Below are 24388 nucleotides of genomic sequence, written 5' to 3'. Positions count from 1 at the left end.
GAGATCCATTCTGGTTTTTTTTTTTTGTGCAAAGGCATTGGATTAGGCCTGCCTTAAAGGATTTCTCATTCTTCTTAGTGAAAAATGGTATCAGAGGTGAAAATAAGAGAGCTTGGTATATGTATAAGCATTGGTGATGGTCATGTTGCTAATGCTTCTGGGTGTACTGTTTCAGGACAGGTGGGACAAAGATATTTCCTTTGTAGTGATCATTACAATTTAATACAGCATACTCTCAACTCATTTTTTTTAAGGTTGCGGGTCCAAAAAGTTTCTTTCATTTTTACTTTTTAAAGATTTATTTATTTATTTGAAAGTCAGAGTTACACAGAGAGAGGAGAGGCAGAGAGAAAGAGGTCTTCTATCCACTGGTTCACTCCCCAATTGGCCACAATGGCCAGAGCTACACTGATTGAAGCCAGGAGCCAGGAGCTTCTTCCGGGGCTCCCACGCTGGTGCCGGGGCCCAAACACTTGGACCATCTTCTACTGCTTTCCCAGGCCATAGCAGAAAGCTGGATCTGAAGTGGAGCAGCCAGGTCTCAAACCGGTGCCCATATGGGATGCCGGCGCTTCAGGCCAGAGCTTAACCCGTTGAGCCACAGTGCCATCCCCTCAAATCTCTTTTTAAAAATTAGAGTATATGGGGCCCCTGTTGTGGTACAGTGGGTTAAAGCCCTGGCCTGAAGTGCTGGCATCCCATATGGGCACTGGTTTGAGACCTGGCTGCTCCACTTCGGATCCAGCTCTCTGTTATGGCCTGGGAAAGCAGTAGAAGATGGCCCAAGTCCTTGGGCCCCTGCACCAGCGTGGGAGACCCGGAAGAAGCTCCTGGCTCTTGGCTTTGGATCGGAGCAGCTCTGGCCGTTGTGCCAACTGGGGAGTGAACCAGCATATGGAAGACCTCTCTCTTTGCCTCTCCTCTCTCTGTGTAACTCAAATAAATAAATAAATCTTTTAAAAAAATTAAGAGTATATGGTTTTCTCAGCCCCTAAGACTCAGTTGCTGCTTTGGCTAGTAAGAACTTAAAAACCATATTCAGATTTAGTAGAATAAAACAATCCCCATTCAGATGTTAATTTTACTTTTTAAGATCATCAACTTAATTTCTAAAAGTTTGTTTTCAACCGTGTTAATTAGTTTAAGAAACACAGGAAAAGAATGCTGAATTTAAAGACAGAAGATTTAAGTTCTAGTCCTAGCTAAATGGCATTGTGCCAGTAACTTAAGGTCTTTAAAATTTCCTTATCTATGGATAATAGATGTGAAAACCTAAAGTGAAGGTGCTATACAAAACAAATATTTATGTCAGTGACAAAATTAGGTAATATGTTATCTGTTTTATTCAGTGTTATGCTTTCATGGTTGCTGAGTCTTTAGTTTGATTTGAATGATCTTAAAGTAATAGTAAGATTTTAAGTGATTCTACATATTTGGGCAAGATGCCCATTTTCATATATGCATACAAGTTTTAATGCTATATGTTAGAAATTCAAAATCCTCTTGGTATTTGGCTAGTTCTTTGAGTATGCCTGTAAGTTGGATTTAAGATGAAAACCTGCTTCCCAGAACATTCACATAAGTAAATGGTGTGTTGTTCACACTTTTGTTTGCTGCTTTCTAGATGAAAACAAGAACCGGGGCTCTTATTTGCAAATTTTTAGAGAAACTGCTATAGGATTATAGTTTTTTTTAAGCTTTAGTCTTAGTTAATCATGCCTGGATCTTGGGAATAATATTCTTACTTATGTTTTAGGTGGTCTTGGAGGCATTGGAATGGGACTTGGTCCAGGGGGACAGCCTATTAGTGCCAGCCAGTTGAACATAGGTGGTGTCATGGGAAATTTAGGTCCCAGTGGTGAGTATTTTAACTTTCTTATTTCCTTTTAAATCATATGTTTCATAGATAGTAAAGCTTACATTTGCCAGTCTGTAATAATGCTTAAGTGATTCTATGTAAATCTTTATAAAATTTTAAGACATAACATTGTACATAATAAATTGTACAATGTGATGTCTTGATACATGTACATGTTGTATAATATCCAATTAGAATAAAATACTTAATTTCCTCAAATATTTAACATTTCTATATGGTGAAAACATCCGAACACCTGTTTTATAGTTTTTATAGAGAAATATGCAGTACCTTAACATTTTCTATAGTTACCTTATTTTGCAAACTCCAGAGCTTCTTTCTTCTATTTAGCTATAACCTAGTACTCTATAATAATCAATTTTTTTCCGTGTTGCCTCCTCTCCTTTTCCCTCCTCAGCCTCTGGTAATCACTATTTTCCTTTTAATTTCTTTGAGATCACATATTTTTTGGACTCCACAGAGGACTAAGATCATGTGATACCTGTCTTTCTGTGCTTGGCTTATTTCACATAACATTTTTATAGTTAGGTACTTATGATATCATTTCTTTATAAAGTCTGAAACCTTAAGAGTAGCTAACAAGAAAGAGGGTAGGCAAAGGTCAGGAGGATTCTTCTGGGGCCAGCTGTGTTGTTGTTAGCCTTTGAGCTCTGTGGATTTTGAGGTGTCTTTAAGGCAAAAGAAGAATGTTCAACACAGTGGCTTGTATATCATGGGTATAAAGTATTTGTAGAATGGTTGGAATGCTGCCATGTGTCATAGGCGACTTCAATTTGTACAGCTAGTTGGGAAGGTAGCTTTTCAGGGAGCTATTTGGCTGCTCAGAAGACTAATTAGTAGTTTCTCTTTGGAGAATGGGTTTTAAACCTTTGGGTGTGAGGACTGTTTTATTCTCTTAACATTTGCTAGGGACTCCAGAGTACTATTTTTTATGTGGTTCTACTTGTCGGTATTTACTGTACTATAAATGAAAACTTAGGGCACTAGGTAGATAAGAAATATTTTCATATTTATTTAAAAAATAATGAACAGAATATGTGTTAGTTAAGTATAATTTTTAAGAAAATAAACTATTTTCTGATAATTTGCGAGAAGAGTGGTATTTTTTTTCCTTCTTATACATCTCTTTAATGTTTGGCTTAACACAAGATAGCCATGCTGTTACATATGCATCTGCATTCTGTTTGTTGTAATATCATACAAGACATAATCTCTAGCAAAGTATACCTTATACTCATTAAAGAATGAGGTGAGAGTAAAATAGTCAAATAATTTGTTAGTAGTATTTGATGACTGAAGTAATTTTGACCTATTAGACCTTAAAGGATTCTCAGACTATATTTGAGAATTACTGTTTTAATTTAATTGATGATACCAGGTTCCTATTTTTGTTGAGATGCTTTAGTAACATTTTGGATTATTATGTGGTTACAGATATCATTACAATCAAAATAATTTTCTCCCTTACTCTGAGGCTGTCATATCCCTCACTTTTCATAAACACATACTATTTATACTGAATTTTTTACTATTCTCTTAGCTATCATGGTTAGAGAGGTTCTTACTTTCTGATTTGATTTCTGAATCTACTGTAGTGATATTTCTGTGTCTGTCCTGAAAAAAAATTGATTACCTCATCCTAGGTATTCTGTTAGCTGAATGTTGTAGGTGTGACTCGTGAATTTTGCTTTCTTGTCTAATATATGTTGAAAGAAGCCTTTTTTGAGGACTCATGGTTTGACAGCTGCTATGGCATAGTGCTTTAAACCATCCCTCCTATACCTGTTTTTTTCTCTAGTGTTCCATTCTGGCTAGACCAATGGTATCTATTTTGCTATTATGAGTTGTGTCATTCTTTAGTCATAAAAATAAGATTTACTGAAAGTACATACTGTGTATTTTGTTTGAGGTATGGGAATGGATGGTCCAGGTTTTGGAGGCATGAATAGAATTGGAGGAGGTATGTATAAGCATTTGTTTTTTGTATGTACTCATCACGTCTTTTAATAAACTAGAAACTGTGTTGAGAATCCCAAGGAAAAAAGTCATGGTTTATTGTTGGCTCATGTCCTAATGACTGCTAACAGAAATTGAGCCTGGTACATACTTAAAGAAAGGTGACGCCTTAAGAAGTAGCTGCGCAAGGTAGGATGAATGAAGAGCTTACTAGTGAGATTTAACATTTTCAAAATGTTCAACTGTATAACTGACATGTAAATCTCAAAAATTAATCTTTATTTCATAGGAATTGGGTTTGGTGGTCTAGAAGCAATGAATAGCATGGGAGGATTTGGAGGAGTTGGCCGAATGGGAGGTAAGTAAATGTATACAGTGGAACATGTACACTATGTCTAGTTTTGCCTATTATTTAACTTTTTTCCCCTTCACTTAGGAATGGGTGACCAAGGAAGGCATATGGGCACTAGGGGATAAGGACAGGCATTGTGGGAATGGGGATGGTGCATTTGGCGTGTGAGGTGAGTTGGGTAAATCAAAGACTATTTTTTATTTATTACTTTTGCTGTCTTTTCAGATTAGTATAGATATATTCCTGAATGGCTTACTATGCATTGATGTACTTGAGAAGGGTTAATTTGTTGCACAATCTTTTCAGAACTGTACCGTGGCGCGATGACTAGTAGCATGGAGCGAGATTTTGGACGTGGTGATATTGGAATAAATCGAGGCTTTGGAGATTCCTTTGGTAGACTTGGTAGGGCTGGCTGCATGCTTCTCCTTTTCTTTTTGCAGGTTATATTTTTCAAAATTTGTTCTCAGTTTTTGGTTATTATTACATATTACCTGAAGAAAACTTTAGGGATATTAATGTACTATCTCTTTAGTATTTTGTGTGTTTGAATCCTATTTCCAGAATACTGTATGCTTTTCAGTTATTGTACTTCTTCGGAGAGTATAGTACCTTGGGAATTATAAAGTATGGTAATTTAAATTAATTAGTATATTATTTTTCCCTCCTTGTTTAGGCAGTGCAATGATTGGAGGGTTTGCAGGAAGAATAGGAGCTTCTAACATGGGTCCAGTAGGATCTGGAATAAGTAGGTTTAAATTTTACTAGAATTTATTCAGTAATATTTGAGTGCTTGCAAAGACTTTTTAAGAGTAGTTATTGTAGTATAGTAATGCTTTATTCTTATTTGTTAATGTGTCTTGTTGCAATTTGAGAAACTTTTGACAACCATTGAACTAATAAGCCTGTTTGATATTTCTAAATTAACTGTTTGAATTTTACCTTCATTGATGTTTCTAAACTAACATTACCGTGTGTGTTAACTATCTTCCCATCTAAGAAGCTTTTCCAACCAATGAATCTGAGGATTTCTCTGATAGTGTGTCAGGAATGACTTTTGCTGTAGCACCAACATTGTTTTCCTTACATAGTTTCTGTAACAGCTATTAGTGACTATCTTATCTGGAATATTTTGTGTGTTCTGGTAGATACAGGCATAACATTTTTAGAGAACTCCTGAGGTCCAGGATTAAGTTTGAAAGAGGTGCTTATTTCCTCTTCTCTTAAGCCTTTCCTGTTAAACCTGATACTGGGGAATGCTGAATCTCTCCTGTCTGTTTCTGCTCCCACACTTTAGGCTTTAACACCATAAGCCTTAACACAGACCTTAGTTTTTGACCTCTGTTTACTGGGCCATGTCTCTGTAAGCTTTTCATATTTTATTGACTTCCTTTAGTTGATGAAATTTTGCAAGTAGGAAATGCATCCTACTTGAATTATTCTAAGAGTAAATCCTAAAATCCTGTCAGCTGAAGGCATCTACTTTCATGGTACCTTACCCCCTACTTTGTTCCTTATTTCATCATCTTTGAGATTTGGAATATTTCTGTTAATTTAACTTTCCTAACTTCCTCTTATCTCAGCATTTATACTTCTGTTTCCCTAATTTCATATTTGCTTTTCATAGAAAGTCAGTTTGAAGGTAACATTAATTTTAAGAGTTTCCATGTGTGGAAACAAACAAAAGGGGGGTACATTTTAAGAATGCAATAATTGCAATAATTAAGGGAGACAGAGTCATTATATAAGAATGTAGGTATGAGCTAGAAGCTAAATTTTCAAGCTTTGGCTAAGAAGGAATGATATTTCCTCCCTCCATGAATTCTGTTTGCGATTAAATGTCATGTTTTCCTACTATTACTGAAAAATGACTTGATATAAAAGGTGAAATTTTATGGGAAACAGAGATTATAAAACTGAGGTGAAAGGTAAGCTAGGAAAGGAATGTGTAGGAGAGCATGAAGAGAGCAATGTGTTCTAGAGTTGCAATAATTTGAATTTAGCTCCACATATCTTTGTTCTTGCAATTACTATACTTGGTGTTTTGGAAAATAAGAATGAAAACTACTACAAATTAATAGATGAAGTGATTCCAGAGAATTTAAATAATTTATATGATATATTTTATATCATACCCCATTTATCAAAGATAGAGCTTTTTATGATGTATTTTATAATTTATAGAGATTTATATAGTGCTTAGAATTAAAATTTTCAACTAATTAAATGTATACCAAATTAAATTCTGTTCCTTGGAAAATTGTTATATTGTTTGTATGAAAATAGTTCTATTATTATCTAATTATATAAATTAATTTTTCTCTCCCCTTCTTTCTCAAAATGGTTCTCTCCTTCCTCTTTCCTTTCTTTCCTTCTCTTCTTACTCCTTCTTCAAAATAAAAATACAAAACTCCCGAATCCTTGCCTTCTTGAAAATCCAGGTGGTGGAATGGGTGGCATGAGCAGTGTGACTGGAGGAATGGGGATGGGACTAGACCGGATGAGCTCCAGCTTTGATAGAATGGGACCAGGTATAGGAGCTCTACTGGAAAGGAGCATCGATGTGGATCGAGGATTTTTATCGGGCCCAATGGGAAGCGGAATGAGAGACAGAATAGGCTCCAAAGGCAACCAGATTTTTGTCAGAAATGTAAGCAAATAATTGTAAAGGATACTTAAAATTCTTCTATTTCTTGTATATATGTTACTAACACCTCTTTTCATTCTAGCTACCTTTTGACTTGACTTGGCAGAAACTAAAAGAGAAATTCAGTCAGTGTGGTAAGTATACCAATGATCGTAGATATGTTAATATTGATTACGGAGGAAAACTAATTTTAAACTACACTGTGTTTAGTCTTTTGCCTGTCCGGATGCCTGTTCCTGCATAGTTTGGAGAGTGTTCCAGTTTCTAATTTCACTTCAAACAAATGAGTGATTTTGCTGTCTTCTGGCCTTGAGCAGTATATATTACTACTAAAAATAAGGTTGCTTATTGCTGTTTCCTATCAATAAAGAAAGCACTTGTTTTATTATTTGATTTTAAATGGTTTGCATTGAGAGGATTTTTTTCTTTAGAGCAACATTAATACACAATAAATATATAAATATATATATATATATTTTTGACAGGCAGAGTTAGACAGTGAGAGAGACAGAGAGAAAGGTCTTCCTTCCGTTGGTTCACCCCCGAAATGGCCACTATGGCCGGTGCTGTGCCGATCCAAAGCCAGGAGCCAGGTGCTTCCTCCTGGTCTCCCATGCGGGTGCAGGGCCCAAGGACCTGGGCCATCCTCCACTGCCTTCCCGGGCCACAGCAGAGAGCTGGACTGAAAGAGGAGCAACTGGGACAGAATCTGGCGCCCCGACCTGGACTAGAACCCAGGGTGCTGGCGCCGCAGGCGGAAGATTAGTCTAGTGAGCTGCGGTGCCGGCCAATACATGTTATATTTTACACCCTTGTTTATAGTATACTGCAGTAGATTGCCAGCCACTGAGATGTTGACATCCAATTGATACGGCATAAATAGGTGGAGACCCATTCTGCACACTCTGTATTGTCTACATAATACAGGAAGTTTATCAGGTAGCATAGAATTCATTACCAGGCATACCCAGGGCATGGCTACATCCTGATGATACTTTTAATTCTTTTATAAACTATTCTTAGCTATCATACTACCTATAAAACTTTAATGTGTTTATTAGCTTTCTAAACAATTTTATTTAAGGTATGCAGATTTCTTGTATTTCCTATATACAGATTCAGGAACATAATGATACTTCCTACCCTACCCTCCCTCAGCTCACATTCCTACCCTCTTCTCTCTTCCCTCTCCTGTTCCCATTCTTAATTTTTACAAAGATCTATTTTCAGTTTACTTTATATTCATAAGATTAACCATACACTAAGTAAAGAGCTCAACAAATAGTATGAAGAAAAAAACACTGTTCCTCAACTGCCAAGACAAGGGCTATAAACAATCATTGAATCTCAAAATATTGATTTCACTCCTGTAGATTACCTATTTCAAACCTAAGATCTGTAGATGATTTAGGTTTATTACATTTAAAAGAGAGCCTCTTGCAGTACTATGCTTATTTTGTTATAAAATATCTTTTTTTTTTTTTTTTTTGACAGGCAGAGTTAGACAGTGAGAGAGAGAGAGAGAGAGAAAAGTCCTCCTTTCGTTGGTTCACTCCCCAGATGGCCACTACGGCTGGCACGCTGCCGATCTGAAGCCAGGAGCCAGGTGCTTCTTCCTGGTCTCCCATGCGGGTGCAGGGCCCAAGCACCTGGGCCATCCTCCACTGCCTTCCCGGGCCACAGCAGAGAGCTGGACTGGAAGAGGAGCAACCAGGACTAGAACCCAGCGCCCATATGGGATGCTGGCGCCGCAGGCGGAGGATTAGCCAAGTGAGCCACGGCGCCGACCCCATAAAATATCTTAATTGATAAGTTTTCGCTCCCTCCCCTCCAATAATGGGAGAACTGGTGTGATATTTTTTTGTACAAAGTAACTGATTTCCTGCTAGTATTTTTCTGCTATTGCACAGAATTCCAGAGACTGTAATCACATTGTAAGCTACTTAGGTAACATACAATGATAAAAGTGGTACATTCAGCCTGGTAGAATAATAGAGAATTAGGAGTATTTGGTTTATGTTTTTAATTTTTATGATCATGGAAGAGGTAATTTTAATGATCTCCTACAGAAATAGCCTCTGTGGCCACTATGAGAGCTATTATTATCTTCTAAGTTCTCATAGTCCTTATGCATAACTCTGTGGTGGTTTTCATCATGCTGTAATTTTTTGTTCACATTTTCTTCTGTCCTAGATGGAAGCTCTTGAGGACAAGAACTGTCATCTTTTGTCCTAGCACCTTCCATTGCCTCTCTGCAGATAGTAAGAGTTTATGAAATGTTTGTAAGTTCAGCATTCTGAACAGATCTTCATTTACTTGGTTATTTACTCATTCATTAAATCTAAAAACACCATATTTTTGATATTCCACTAGTCAATAGAATTATGAAGGTGAATAGAGTCAGATACTACTGTTCTTAATGAACATACAATGTGACTCTGTCCAGAATGTTGTGTTGGCACTCTTTGTTGGTCGGCCTTTATTTTGCACTAATCTAAAATTCAAGGAAGGGAAACTTTGTATTCTTTTTTATAAAAAAAAAAAAGTTGAAAACAAGTCAGCTAGTAAATAGTTACCATTAAGAGAAAACAAAACAGTAAAACTTGTTTTGAGGCATCAGTAGCCTTTGTAGGGGTAGGCAGAGCTACAGAATGAGTGATGGGCATCCATTCATGGTCAGCCATAAATCCTATGAACCACGTATTAGGTGCTTAGTGATATACACCAAGTGAGAAAGAGTGTTGGTAAATGTACACAGCTGGAAATCACCTTGCTGGAATGAACTGAACCAGCCATTTCCCCACCATATCGCTTCATTAATGGGTCAATTTATCAGTCTTAGAATTTTATTTTATTTTTTTAAAGATTTTTTTTTTAAATTTATTTGAAACAGAATTACAGAGAGAGGTAGAAACAGAGAGAGAGAGGTCTTCCATCTGCTGGTTCTCTCCCCAGATGGCCGCAACAGCCAGAGCTGTGCTGATCTGAAGCCAGGAGCCAGGAGCTTCTTCCGGGTCTCCCATGTGGGTGCAGGGACCCAAGGACTTGGGCCATCTTCTACTGCTTTCCTAGGCCATAGCAGAGAGCTGGATCGGAAGAGGAACAGCCAGGACTAGAATCGGCGCCCACATGGGATGCTGGTGCTTCAGGCTAGGGCTTTAACCCGCTGTGCCACAGCGCTGGCCCCCAGTCTTAGGATTTTAAATGAAAAAGGATGGCCGGCGCCGCGACTCACTAGGCTAATCCTTTGCCTGCGGCGCCAGCACTCCGGGTTCTAGTCCCGGTTGGGGCACTGATTCTGTCCTGGTTGCTCCTCTTCCAGTCCAGCTCTCTGCTGTGGCCCGGGAGTGTGGTGGAGGATGGCCCAAGTGCTTGGGCCCTGCACCCGCATGGGAGACCAGGAGGAAGCACCTGGCTCCTGGCTTTGGATCGGCGTAGCTCTGGCCGTGGCGGCCATTTGGGGGGTGAACCAATGGAAGGAAGGCCTTTCTTTCTGTCTCTCTCTCACTGTCTAACTCTGCCTGTCAAAAAGAAAAAAGAAAGTAATGAGATTTTTTTTTTTTAACTTGCCACAAGCTAGTAATGAGCTCTTTGGCAGTACAAGACAATCGCCACCCCAGCCCCCAAACCCAAGATGAATAACTATATTCTGTTAGTTAGGAGTCTGTTGGTACTCCATGCATTTCCCCTAAATAGTATCTGCCTGTAAATAACCTCATTGGTAGCTTAGAAAATGTCTCCAATGATTAACTGTCCTTGATGAAGCAATGAGAAAGGCTGAGAAAATGTTATGTTATGGATTATAGTACCCTCAATACAACATTTTCTCAGTCTTTATTATTCAGGAAAAAAATGTTTTCAGATATCCCCAGATATAGCAAGATGAAAAATAAGTATTTTCCAGTTCTTTGTTCTAAATACAGTAAACCCCACAAGGTTGTGTTTTGACCCCAGGCTGGTAAGACACATCATTTTTACAGTAAAATAAATGTTTTTATCCCACCTTATGTAATTTCTCAGTGACATGCATTTTCAAGAAGGCTGAGTATAAATAAATTTACTGACTTATACTGAGGTGGAACCCACATTTGTTCAGCATATGTTAACGGGGGGTCAAATAGACATAGTCTTTCAAACTTGCTCCCGTGTTTCTACGTACCTCAGCCATATTCCGGCCTCTGGCTGAGTAAGATGCAAGCTATAACACCTTAGAACAGCAGTGGAAAGAAAGACTATTCTCATTTCTTCCTGCTATAAACCAAGTAAACAAATAGAAATTTAGTCCACAAATTTCCACTATGTAATATTTCTACATCACTATTCGATCTAATTTAAAATTCAAGGAAGGGAAACTTAGTATGTTAACTACACAGAATGGACGTTTGCTGTAGATTTTATTTATTAAAGCAATTGCTACTTCAAGCATGATTAGTGGAATTTAACTCAAATAACTTAATTGTAAAAATAATTTATGAAGAAAATTCATTGATTGAATCACTTTTTGTTTATAAAGAAAGGCTAAAACTTTGTTTTTCGTCCCTTATGTCATAATTATGCTTTTTTTTTTTTTTTTTTTTTGACAGGCAGAGAGAGGCAGAGAGAAAGGCCTTTGCTGTTGGTTCACCCTCCAATGGCCACCGTGGCCAGCGCACCGCGCTGATCCGATGGCAGGAGCCAGGTACTTCTCCTGGTCTCCCATAGGGTGCAGGGCCCAAGCACTTGGGCCATCCTCCACTGCCTTCCCGGGCCACAGCAGAGAGCTGGCCTGGAAGAGGAGCAAGCGGGACAGAATCCGGTGCCCCGACTGGGACTAGAACCCGGTATGCCAGGCCCCGCAAGGCGGAGGATTAGCCTATTGAGCTGTGGCACTGGCCTTTTTTTTATTTTTATTTTTTATTTTTGGACAGGCAGAGTGGACAGTGAGAGAGAGAGACAGAGAGAAAGGTCTTCCTTTAAACCCAAGACACTCTGGCAAAAGATCTCTGTGAGTGAGATCCCAGTGGAAAGAACAGGTCTTCAAAGAAGGAGGTACCTTTTTCTGAAGGGAGGAGAGAACCTCCACTTTGACTATGACCTTGTCTAAACAAGATAAGAATCGGAGAACTCAGAGGGCTTCCATAGCCTTGGAAACTCATGGCTGGAGCATAGGGAGATTACTGATGCCATAGACAGGAGTGTCAATTGGTAAAGTCTACAACAGGAGTCACTGTGCACTTACCCCTCATGTAGGATCACTGTCCTTAATGTGCTGTGCATTGAGATTTAATGCTATAACGAGTACTCAAACAATATATTTCACTTTTTGTTTCTATGGGGGTGCAAACTGTTGAAATCTCTACTTAATGTATACTAAACTGATCCTCTGTAAAAAAAAAAAAAAAAGAAAAAAAGAAATTATCAATTCCCAACTTGACTCTCACTGGGATTAAACATGACAATAGGTCTGATCTGATTTCATCATCATTTAAAAAAAAACATCTATTATTTTTCACTTTATGTTTCTGTGTGGGAGCAAACTGCTGAAATCCTTACTTAATGTATACTAAGCTGATCTTCTGTATATTAAGAGAATCGAAAATGAATCTTGATGTGAATGGAAGGGGAGAGGGAGTGGGAAAGGGGAGGGTTGTGGGTGGGAGGGACGGTATGGGGGGGAAGCCATTGTAATCCATAAATCGTACTTTGGAAATTTATATTCATTAAATAAAAGTTAAAAAAAAAAAAAAAAAAGAAAGGTCTTCCTTTGCCACTGGTTCACCCTCCAATGGCCACTGTGGCCGGCGCATCGCGCTGATCCGAAGCCAGGAGCCAGGTGCTTCTCCTGGTCTCCCATGGGGTGCAGGGCCCAAGCACTTGGGCCATCCTCCACCACACTCCCTGGCCACAGCAGAGAGTTGGCCTGGAAGAGGAGCAAGCGGGACAGAATCCGGTGCCCCGACTGGGACGAGAACCCGGTGTGCCAGCGCCTCAGGCGGAGGATTAGCCTATTGAGCCAGGGTGCCGGCCCTAATTATGCTTTCTTAAAGTAGAATGAGTTTGCTTTTTTCTCCCATGGATATGTTAAAGCATCACTTAGCAGATTTTATTGAATCATTTATTTAGTGATAAATACTTTTAATTTGGTCTTTTTTTTTTTTCTTTTTTAAGAGATCTTATTTATTTGAGAGGTAGAGTTACAAACAGTGAGAGGGAGAGACAGAGAGAAAGGTCTTCCATCCGCTGGTTCACTCCTCAAATGGTCACAACAGCTGGAGCTGAGCCCATCCAAAGCCAAAGCTAGGAGCTTCTGGGTCCCTCATGCGTGTGCAGGGACCCAAGCACTTGGGACATCTTCCACTGCTTTCCCAGGCCATAAGCAGAGAATTGAATCAGAAGAGGAGCAGCCAGAACACAAACCAGTGCTCATATGGGATGCCAGTGCTGCAGGTGGAGGCTTAACCTACTGTGCCACAGCACTGGTTCCCAGGTCTATTTTTTCATATGTTTTTACATCTGCATTTCCCAGTATATAGTGCATAAGATAGTAATAGGCTTGATTGAGTAAAGTAGAAATATTTAACTTTTTATTGCACTATAAGTAATTTTATTACTAGTATACAGGTTTATAACAATCATATGTTTGACTATTCTGTGAAAATGATTTCTCATGACATACTGAAAAGTCTTATATTTTTCTGAAAACAGCAGTTCTATTTTTGTTTTCTTGGAATCATATCACACAAGATTGAGTCCTCTCCAGAAGATTTCAGTTGAGGAAGTCATCAGAGCATGTAAAAAGTCAGGCATGTCTGATTTTAATCAATTATTTGATGTCAACTTTTGTCCCTTCTGAATTATGTATTTTTATTAGGAAAAAAACTAGAACACTTACAACTCTTTCTGGTTCCATCCTACTGGGATTTTTTTTGACAATCTAAGCATGAAATAGTATCAGCAGGCCGGCGCCACATCTCACTAGGCTAATCCTCCGCCTTGCGGCGCCAGCTCACCGGGTTCTAGTCCCGCTTGGGGCGCCAGATTCTGTCCTGGTTGCCCCTCTTCCAGGCCAGCTCTCTGCTGTGGCCAGGGAGTGCAGTGGAGGATGGCCCAAGTGCTTGGGCCCTGCACCCCATGGGAGACCAGGAGAAGCACCTGGCTCCTGGCTTCGGATCAGCGCGGTGCGCCGGCCACAGCGCGCTGGCCGCGGTGGCCATTGGAGGGTGAACCAACAGCAAAAAGAAGGCCTTTCTTTCTGTCTCTCTCTCTCTCTCATTGTCCACTCTGCCTGTCCAAAAAAAACAAACAAACAAACAAAAAAAAAACAAAAAACAAAAAAAACAGTATCTGCAGACTGTTCTCTGTATAGCCTGATTGTCCAAACTGTTAGATATTTGGAGTATCTTAGAGTGATCCTGTCAGCTGAAAAGCCTTGGGATCATTATGAGAGCAAGAATTTGGAGCTCTGTGTTGTGATTCCTAAACTGAGGGAGACTATTTAAGAGAGGAAAAAAGGAGAGAAATTTGTTTTGAAATATTAAAAGGCAGAATCTGCAAGACATAGTATATTGAAACATTTTCCATTGAAGTTTTCGAGATTTCTTTCTTGGATGAACCTTATATTTTCTAACAAACTTATTATATGATAATTACATCAAGGAAAACCATAAGTTGGTAGGTAAAACTATACTAAGTACAAATCTTTAACATGAGAGCCTTTGAAAATTCTCCATAGTCCCTTTCAAAAGCACTATCAAGTGCTGCTGTTTACCAAGGTTTGCTTCTTTAATTAAACGTGCTTTTTTTCAGGTACCAGCATGCATGCTATAGAGAACCCCGGAAATTGTACTGCATCTATATTTAGAGTTTTTAAAAAAATATTTTTCCAGTGTCAATTTAGTGATGTTTATTATTTTAGTGTAATTGCTGTGTTTCTTTCTTTTTTTTTTTTTCATTTTTGCCATTTGTGTTCATTGCTGTTTGGATCTATTTTATTATAATGTAATTTATCTGAGGATTAGTCTGTTTTATAATTTTCAAAACAAATTTAAGGACTGCCTATCCTGGCTTGCAAGATTATGGTTTGGCTGATTATGGCATTTATCTTAGTTTAATTAACGTTGAATAGGTGAGCAATTGACAATAAGTTGGTTTTTGTTTTAAGATTTATTTATTTGAAAGCACAGTTAGAGAGAGAGAGAGAAAATAGAGATCTTCTATCTTCTGGGTTACTGTCCAAATGGCTATAGTGGCTGGGGCTGGGTCAGGCCAAAGCCAGGAGCCCAGAGCTTCTTCCATGTCTCCCACATGGGTGCAGGGGCCCAAACACTTGGGCCATTTTTTGCTGCTTTCCCAGGCATATTAGCAGGGAGCTGGATCAGAAGTGGAGCTGCCTGGACTCCAACCGGTGCCTATATGGGATGCTGGCGCTGCAGGTGACAGTTTACCTTGTATGCCACAACGCTGGTCCTACCAGTTGATTTTAAAAATACAATAGGGTGGTGTGTGAAAAAACAAAAGTAGAAAAATTGTCAGGATGTTGCTAATAAAAAAAATCATTCAGATCAAGATTTTAACAAAAAAAATTCTTAAATATGCAGTGAGATTAAAAATGTACCTTCTGAAAGGGCTTATGTAATTTTTTGACAGGCCCTCTTCTTTTACCTTTCCCCTTCTTCCTTTATAGAAGTAAATATGTCTGGCTGTTTGATTTGGTTGCCAGACTAAAATTAGCCCATACTGATCTGGCAACTATACTGTTAGATAGATGTCCTCCAGCTTACTTTGTTTTGACATGTACATGTAGGTGGGAGTGAAATACTGTGGTAAGTAGTCACATGCTAAATTAGGACCTGTTTTTATTGGAAAATCATGCACTCCATTTGCCTGATTATAGTCTCAGCTGTTATTTATCTACAATTATTAATTCCTCTTTTACTCTCCAGAATGCTCTGATTTAGATGATGGAGTTTTTTTGGTCTACTTTTAATTTTGATACATGATATTGATTTGCTTCAAATACAAGTCTCTAGGGTTAGCAATGGTAATAGTCATGTAAGAAATGGTTAAAGCTTCTTTAAGGTTCTTTATGCTGTTACCATTATTGGTTTTTTGTTTTTGTTTTTATTTTTTATTTTATTTTTTTTGACAGGCAGAGTTAGACAGTGGGAGAGAGAGAGACAGAGAGCAGAGAGGTCTTCCTTCCGTTGGTTCACCCCCAAAATGGTCGCTACGGCCGGCACTGCACCAATCCGAAGCCAGAAGCCAGGTGCTTCCTCCTGGTCTCCCATGCGGGTGCAGGGGCCCAAGCACTTGGGCCATCCTCCACTGCACTCCGGGCCACAGCAGAGAGCTGGAATGGAAGAGGAGCAACTGGGACAAAATCTGGCGCCCTGACCGGGACTAGAACCCAGGGTGCCAGCACCGCAGGCAGAGGATTGGCCAAGTGAGCCGCGGTGCCGGCCACCATTACTGTTTTTACTTTTATTGATTTTAAATCTATGCTGTCTCTTCCATAATAACCCATACATTATTTAGTGCCATTTTTAGAATTTAAGTTCGAATGGTGATATCCAATAGATGACTTAGGCACTGTGGTTGAAAAGCAAAACTATTGGGATCCTTTATGATCTGGTCAAAATTAATTCCTGGGCAGTTGCTCTTATTTGCAGGGGACAGAGGAGTGAAATGAGGATAAAAGGGAAAGAAAACAGATTAGGTAGATCAGGCCATGATCTAAAAATAATTTTGATTATATGCCTACGTTTGTTATGGGGCATGGTGAGTTGGTGGCATTTGTGCCAGCTTACATTGTTACTATAAACTTTCTTCAGAAATTATGAATGAAATATAAATAAAATATATTAAATATTTGGCAAATTTATCTAAGTTCTGATTTTGTATATTCTAATATGTGTATATACATTACTTTATATGGATTCTATTAGAATGTGAAATGATGACAGTAATGGTTATTTGATTTTTAAATCATTAAGGTTCATGTTTTAAATAAATTACCACTTCATTAGCTGTGAGAAACTTCAAATCTGTATAGTGGAATGGTCTCCCTTTAAACTAATAATTCTGTCACTTTTATTTTACAGGTCATGTAATGTTTGCAGAAATAAAAATGGAAAATGGAAAGTCAAAAGGCTGTGGAACGGTCAGATTTGACTCCCCAGAATCAGCTGAAAAAGCCTGCAGAATAATGAATGGAATAAAAATCAGTGGCAGAGAAATTGATGTTCGCTTGGATCGTAATGCATAATTTCAAACGAGGGCTGGAACATTCCTACATCTGTTTTGCCGAATCTTCTAGTAAAAGTCATTTTTAAAGTAATACTGTATGCTTACAAAAGCTGTAAAAATGAACTTTAAATTCCCACCAGCTTTTAACAAGATAATGTTAAAAAATACTGTGATTTTTGTTAATCTCCAGTTTGGGTTTTTAAAGGACAGCAAGTCTGGTCATTCAGTTTAAATGAATGGTTATACTGTTTTTAATTAAATAAGTCATTTTCTTGTTGTTTCAAGTACTACATAGTGGGATTTATTTGTTCTAGTTTCTCCGAATTTTATCAACTTATTGTAAGGTAACGTGTAGATGGTTGTTTCAAAATTTCTGCTTTATAATATGTAATTGTCCATGAAATGAAAGGGCTCAGACAAAATTAGGATGTGATTTTTGTTGGTTTTAAATTACTTTTCTTTTGAGGAAAAAGAATTACTGTAAGTAAGGTTTAGATTCTAAAGTTCATGGTGTTTTTTATTTGACTTAAATGAAGAAATGAATTTTTCATTCTCTGTTCTTTGGAACCATTTACATTTTCCACATAACACTATTAATAATATCAACCTCCACAGCCCCTTATTTTATTGTTTCCAATAATTCCAAGTTCATATAGAACTGACAATATAGCAAGCCCCAAGTATAATACTAGGCAGACAACTCCTAATTTTCTATCTAGTTTCCACCCATTGAAGTGAATTGCTAAAAAAAGAAAAATAATTGAAATGTTGAGAGAGATGGTTATGTAAGTTAGTCCTCTGCTGTTCACCTCAACAGGAGTTAATGGATTTATAAACACAGTTTTAATAAACCATGGAACACCTAGGCATAGCATATCAAACACATTGGATCCCACGATGTTAGACATAGCCATATCTCCTTGACCTGCAAAAGAAGCATGTTGTCAAAATGTGCATACCAATGCTGTATTTTATTAATAATCTTCATAAGAAAAGAACACTGGATGCTCTTTGTTGTTGATTGCTTTTGGAAAGTTGTTATTAGAGCAAAAGTCTTAATTTGTAATTTAAAATTTTTCTTGGGTTAGTATTTAAAGTCTTAACATTTATTTAATAATTATTTATTAAACCATTTTTTTCATAAGTATGTAGCTTACTCATTGCTTTTCATCCTAATTTACCATGGTTAGTTATTTAACACACATTTCAGATGACTTCTTGGGGGATTAGAACGAGTGAAATCAACCTGCTATTAAATAGTATACTTCAGCTACTTTTTTTTTCATTCAAAGTATGTTACTGAGGGAGAAATATTTTGAAAGCTACCTTTACATAGTGTATTTCAGTCAGGCTTGAAGAATGGGCTTTGCAGACTGAGGGTCCTAGATCTTACCTTTTCTTGCAACCAACACACTTGCAACTGTGTCTGGTATGCTTGTTCCTGCTGCTAATAAAGTGAGGCCCATTACTGTGTCTGGAATTTCTAGTGTTTCTCCTGCAATAAACATAGATATTATAAGTTATGAATCTTAAAGATCCAGTTAACACTCTCTGCAGGTATTTTAGATGTTTTTTTCCTTGAATAAAAATGAAGTAAGCAGTTAGGTTTCAGACTAAGCCAAATAATTTGAATCAGGTTGGAAATTTGGGGAACCCAGGTAGCTCAGATTTTTAATGACAAGTATGTAAAAGCAAAAATTCTACCCCCGAAAAAGTCCCCCTATTTGTATCTTTAGTGAATTTATAATTGCTGTTTTCAGGGCTGTTGCTTAGTAGATGCTAATGACAGGTCATCTCCTCGTGTGAAATTTAAGTAGAATTAAATTATTTCTAGTATTTTTAAAGCTATAATTGTATTAACATGTACACTTTTTTTTTAAGTCCTACCTTAGTAACACACCTTAATTTACTGTTTCTTTGGCAAAGTCCATAAATCTTTGAGGAAAACATGACCTATTTGTTTTCTATTTGAACCTTTTTAACATATGGTCCCAATTTATTAATACTTTTGTTTAATTTGATGTCTGTTCAACATTTTTCAGAAATGTATTCATTATGGGAAACAGAACCAGAGGAAGGTTAAAAAAAAAAAAAAAAAGGACATGTAACTACTCTTTTAATGTTGTAATTGGTAACTTGATTTAGAATCCTTCCATTTTTCTTTCCTTTATTTTTCTTAAACTGTCAAAAGAACTTAATTAGAATGTAGCTTACTTATTGCATGCTTCTCTGTTGATACTGGAATTGGTTGTTAATTTTTGTTACTTTGCTAGAGTTCATATGGACATAAATAACACTAATACTTATCATCTTGGGGGCTGTTCTGTGATCTATTGCTTGACTTTGCTCTCTTCATATTTTCCTGGTATCAAATGTGTTCTGACTTAAAGTTAGGATAGATTTAACATGCAAACTAATGGGATTTCAAAAACATCTTCCTCACCAAAAAAATGCAAAAAGAAAAAGATACTGTGTTCTTTGGTAGCAAACTATTGAAATGCTTATGTTTTAACTTGGGAAAAGTTAGGGTTAGCAAATTTCTTTTTTGTGTATGAAGGACCAGATAGTAATTATTTAGGCTTAATAGGCTTTATAGCCTCTTTTGCAGTTACTCAGCTCTGCCAATGCAGTGTGAAAGCAGTCAGATAATATGTAAATCAGTGGGCCTATGTGTGCAGTAAAATTTCAATATTAAAAATAGGCCAGGTGATTTGGGCACACAAGCCATAGTTTGTTTATTTCATGTAAGTCAATGTAGCTTAATCTTTTTGGGAGAAATTTCTGATTTTTTTGCCTATATTTGATTTTTCAGTTGGGGAATAGAGTGAATAATAGCTAGGCCGTATAGTTAAATTTTAGCCATGCACATAGTAGAAATCTAAAGTGAAACTTTACTTTAAACCCTTTTTACTCATAATATACCCTGTTTATATTGCTGTATTGAAAAGCAAAATAGAGTACAACCAGTTAAACAGTGAGCACACATTGTTTTCCTAAAACACTGATTCCCTGTCTATTTTTCACAATTCAATATAAAGAATCTATTGTGGACTCCCATGCAATGTGATTTAATTATTCATATTAGCATAAAGGAAGCCATCCTGTGAATTTAATTCCATTTATAAGGTGATCCCTTGAATTATACCCTAGTCTGTATAATAGTGAGAATACAGCTGATATGTAATATGCAACTGAAAAATCTTGTTATATTAATATTTAATCTTTTTGTAAATAGTCCTAATCTTTAGGCTTGCTGAAAAAATTTGCTCCCTAGCTATGTTATTTTAAGAACATATGCAATTTTTTCTTATAAAATTATTTTATTTTTAAATTATACTATTGTATTTTAAATACATACCTGTTATTGTGACCATCCAAACCAGTATATATGTAAATGCAGATATCCATAGTGCTGACATGAGAAAGGTTATCATAAAGTAGTTTCTCCAAAATTTTCTTCTACAATCTGGTGTGGTTAGAAAAAGTAATGTAATAATAGGAAGTGATAATACCCAAAAAATTCTTTTTACGTCTGCTTCAGGCATGCTGAAAACACTCGGTGGATCTGTTGTAAAAAAAAATAAACAATTTTGAGTTTTCTCAAATGGCCGATTAAGTTAGAACTGCCCATTTAGATGTAATATTGAAATAAATTAGCTGTATCAGTTTTTAAAAGGCTATTTAAAACATTTGAATGTGTCATTACTGATATTGCTGGCAAAAAGAAGCTAATTGAAACTCCAGGGCAGTAAGACTTAACACTCAGCATTTCTTGACTTGGGGCTTTCAATCCATCATACTGTCTTGGACCATTCACTAAGTATGTTATTGTGTTTATGGAGTGACAATTTGAAATCTCTTGGTTTTCTGCACCGTGGATTGGTTTCAGTAACTTTGTGCTTATGCAATTAACCTGGTTTCTGCCCCAACTATTCCAGTTGCCTCCGCTTTCCAATACTGATGATGCTTCCGGCCTGCTTTATGTATCTGACAATACATACTTAGAAAATATAAAATAATTACAGCACAATCTTTTTATAAAGTTGCACATTCCTTGCAAATTCTTATTGTGATTTTTTTGGCCTATTTCTTTGATTCTTTTTATTTACTAAATTCACACTTAATGATTTTTAGAAAAAATCTTAAAAAAATAGACTTAGGATACCATCTATAATCCAGTTTATAAAACTTGGTTGTCTTATTCAGTTTGTTTTAAGTTAGTGGAAGACTAGTATAACAACATACTGGACAAAAATGAGGGTTCACTTTAAAATTGTTTGAAATTTGTATGACATTTACAAATAACATGAGTCACACTACAGCTAATTGCAGTAAAAATAAACTTTTTATAAAAAAGGTTGCCAAGCCTCAATCAGTGTACCATTAAGTAATATTAGATATATTTTTAATGTAATACAAGACTTGGACTGGCTCTTTCGAGTGTCTTGTTATAAAACTTAAGAGATGCTGGCCCCTAAAACCTGAAAAACTAGAAGCTATAAGATGTGTAACAATGGAAAAAAGTCCTGATTAAATTGCTGTAAGTAGTGAATTAGAATAATTTCCCTTCCCAATGCACATAACTAAAGCTAGAATCTATTTTATAGGATCATTTATCAAAAAGGAACATATAAAATTATATTTCTGGCTGTAGCTGAATTTGACTTTCTACAGAACATACTTAAATAAGTATTTTGCTGTTGCTTTAAACATGTCTAAATCTCACTGGTTTTCTTCTTTCCTTGAAACCAGCCCCTTTGCCTAAATTCCCAGTTTTTATGTTATTTTCCCATTTTCTCAATCAAGATCAAAGCACTGGGGTTGTATTTGCTCTTTTTTCTGGCTGAATATTGTTCCTCAGTTGCTAAGTCTTGATTCTTTCTCTGTATTTTCTCACATCTGTTCTATTTCATTCACACTGTCTTCATTTTGTCTAGACATCTAGTCAGCTTGTCAGCTGTAATAATTTAGTGCTTCTGTGAACAACATTTCAAGGAACTATTTCTGAAGTACAAATCTCCTAATTTCCATCCTCACTAATCTTCCAAGTTTATTACAGTAGCATTAAAAACTCTTCCTGCTTTCCTCTGCTCCCTTACAATATTTATAATCATACAGGTTGAGCATCCCTAATCCAAAATCAGAAATACCACCAAGTCTGAAACTTTTTGAGTACTGGCATGACACCACAAGTGGGAAATTCCAATCTGACCTCATGTGATGGGTCAAAGTCAAAACACAGGCACAATAAAATTATTATATAGAATTGCCTTCTGTGCATAAGACATACATGAGACAAATGCATTTTATTTAGACTTCGATCCTATCCATTAGATACCACAATAGGTATATGCAAATCTTTCCAAATCCCCAAATATTTCTGATCCCAAGCATTTCGGGTAATGGATACTCTGCTGTGCTCCAGTTAAGCTACTACATAAACAAGTCTTTGGCTTATGGTGTTTTCTGGGCTTCAATTCATAGAATATACTCTTAGCTCTGCGTCATTTATGTAATAAAGATTTCACTAGCTGTTTACTATCCGGTATAACATCTCCTTATAGTTAAAATCTTACCTGTTCTCTTTTCTGTAAAATCATCCTTATCAAGTTTTATACCATCTGTCCCATTTATGAACTACAGTTATATTTTATTTCTGGATCTCTTTATAGTACTTAGACCTTAACATTTTAGTTTTTTTTCCCTTGCCATACCAGAAGCACCTTAAGGATAGAGGCTCTTTCTTTAATATCCGCATCCCCAGTGTCTTTTACATAATAAATCGTAGTGAGTATCAGTACTTGCTGAATTGAAGTGGGATTCTTTTTTTTTTTTTTCCTCCCAAGAAACCTTTTATTTAATGAGTACAAATTTCCTAAGTACAACTTTAGGAATATAGTGATTCTTCCCACCATACCCTCCTTCCTACCCCCAACTGAAGTGGAATTCTGAACGTTTCAAATGAATAGACTTAATAATATGATATAGTTAGTACCTTCAGAACCCTGACTGAGACCATGTAGACTTATGGAAAGCTGGGAATAGCCAGAATCTTCATGAAAAATTCCACTATCAGTTCTTGATTGCCGACGACTGAATGGTTGACCTTCCTCTTCCCATCCCATCAGTGGCTGCTGTTCAGTTCTCTCCTCCATAGCTTTAGCAAGACAGGTGCAGCAAGAACTGCATTTCTTTACTATATATTGGTTAATTTTATTGTCAAAACACAGCACCAAAACATACAATCCATATATCAAAAGGAGTAAAGTCCCTTCATACCTATAAATTAAAGAGAGATTTGTGTTTTTCAGTTAGCAAAATTCATTTTAGAGTTAATAGCTTTTAGGCAGCATCTGCTTAATAATTTTCTAATAAAGACATTAAAACAATCAAATGAAGACTTCTACATATTTGTGTTTTGTAGACTTGTCCAAACTTGAGTATAACATTGTCAGTTTCTTAAAAGACTGATACTTCTTTCTTTATAAAATATTATAAATTAATTATCTTCATTTGTAGATTCCTTCCAAATGGCAGGCATAAGACTGCCTTGAAAGTAATCATTGGAGGTTTTCAAAATAAAACTAATGAATAGTGATGGCATTTGCCACCTCAGTTCACTGGCATAATTAGTGCCCAAAACTATGTGATAGTTAGAAAAAGAATGTAGTATCTATTCACTCACTTTCCAATATGGAATTTTTTAATAAAATATTCAGAATGTGTTAGATTTTGTCTGGGGCCTTTCAGTTTTCTATGTAGAGATTTTTGGGTGATTTTAATATAGGTGCATTTGCTTGCATTCACAGGAGAAATACAGTTGCCTCTAAAATTACCCCTTAGGCATCAAGAACTACTTCCCAGTATTCTGCTTTCCTACTTAAAGAACTGTAATTAGCTAACACAAGATCCCTAATTCTTGCATTTACCTTTTATTAATAGCCAGTAAATCTCTACTACAACTGAAAGAACAGAGTTCCTGATTTTCCTAGTGGAGGAAGCATTAGCTTGGATACTTTGACTGTTACAGTCCCTGACAGACAACTGATGAATTCCAGAAGGATTCCTGCTATACCAATACAATATTTTTTTTTTTTTGGAAGACCGACTGCATGTCAGGGAGATTGATTTTAAAATTCCCTGTGCTAGATTTTATTTCTTGATAGCAGGTATGATGCAGTGCTGTTAAGTTGTAGTGTTCCAACATGCACATTTACATTGTTTTCATGTCCTGGAAGTTCCTATGATGCCTAACATAGTCATAAATACCTAGTGGATGCCTGGTGCTTACTAGTTGAAAAGGTTTATCCACTCACTCTTTTTTCATTTT

At 36.8% G+C, this 24388-nt stretch overlaps 2 protein-coding genes across 20 annotated transcripts in view; one reads left to right on the top strand and one right to left on the bottom strand.

The window, feature by feature from the left end:
- Positions 1-18205, top strand: part of MYEF2 (myelin expression factor 2) — a 42775-nt gene extending 24570 nt beyond the window's left edge. For 3 of the 19 annotated variants that reach the window (XM_002717852.6, XM_089309446.1, XM_089309443.1), the window contains 7 exons: positions 1757-1858; positions 3789-3839; positions 4125-4193; positions 4494-4592; positions 6629-6837; positions 6917-6968; positions 16914-18205. In XM_002717852.6, coding sequence (XP_002717898.1) covers positions 1757-1858; positions 3789-3839; positions 4125-4193; positions 4494-4592; positions 6629-6837; positions 6917-6968; positions 16914-17077 — 746 coding nt within the window. In that variant the 3' untranslated portion in view covers positions 17078-18205. Of the gene's footprint in view, positions 1-1756; positions 1859-3788; positions 3840-4124; positions 4194-4493; positions 4593-4863; positions 4936-6628; positions 6838-6916; positions 6969-8328; positions 8605-11417; positions 11608-16913 lie in introns of those variants that run through there. The other 16 variants (XR_016217572.1, XR_016217570.1, XM_002717853.6 and 13 more) reach the window with 12 other exon arrangements.
- The window catches only part of SLC24A5 (solute carrier family 24 member 5), a 28518-nt gene continuing 21785 nt past the window's right edge, over positions 17656-24388 (bottom strand). The window contains exons 6-9 of the mRNA XM_017348054.4: positions 23054-23337; positions 20417-20623; positions 18452-18553; positions 17656-17983 (exon numbers count right to left, since the gene is read on the bottom strand). Coding sequence (XP_017203543.1) covers positions 17661-17983; positions 18452-18553; positions 20417-20623; positions 23054-23337 — 916 coding nt within the window. The 3' untranslated portion in view covers positions 17656-17660. The remainder of the gene's footprint in view (positions 17984-18451; positions 18554-20416; positions 20624-23053; positions 23338-24388) is intronic.

The sequence above is a fragment of the Oryctolagus cuniculus genome, chromosome 12 (assembly GCF_051225735.1).
Source record: "Oryctolagus cuniculus isolate XC-2025 breed Fujian yellow rabbit chromosome 12, ASM5122573v1, whole genome shotgun sequence".
Lineage (NCBI taxonomy): Eukaryota > Metazoa > Chordata > Mammalia > Lagomorpha > Leporidae > Oryctolagus > Oryctolagus cuniculus.
This window is presented reverse-complemented; position numbering and strand designations above follow the sequence as displayed.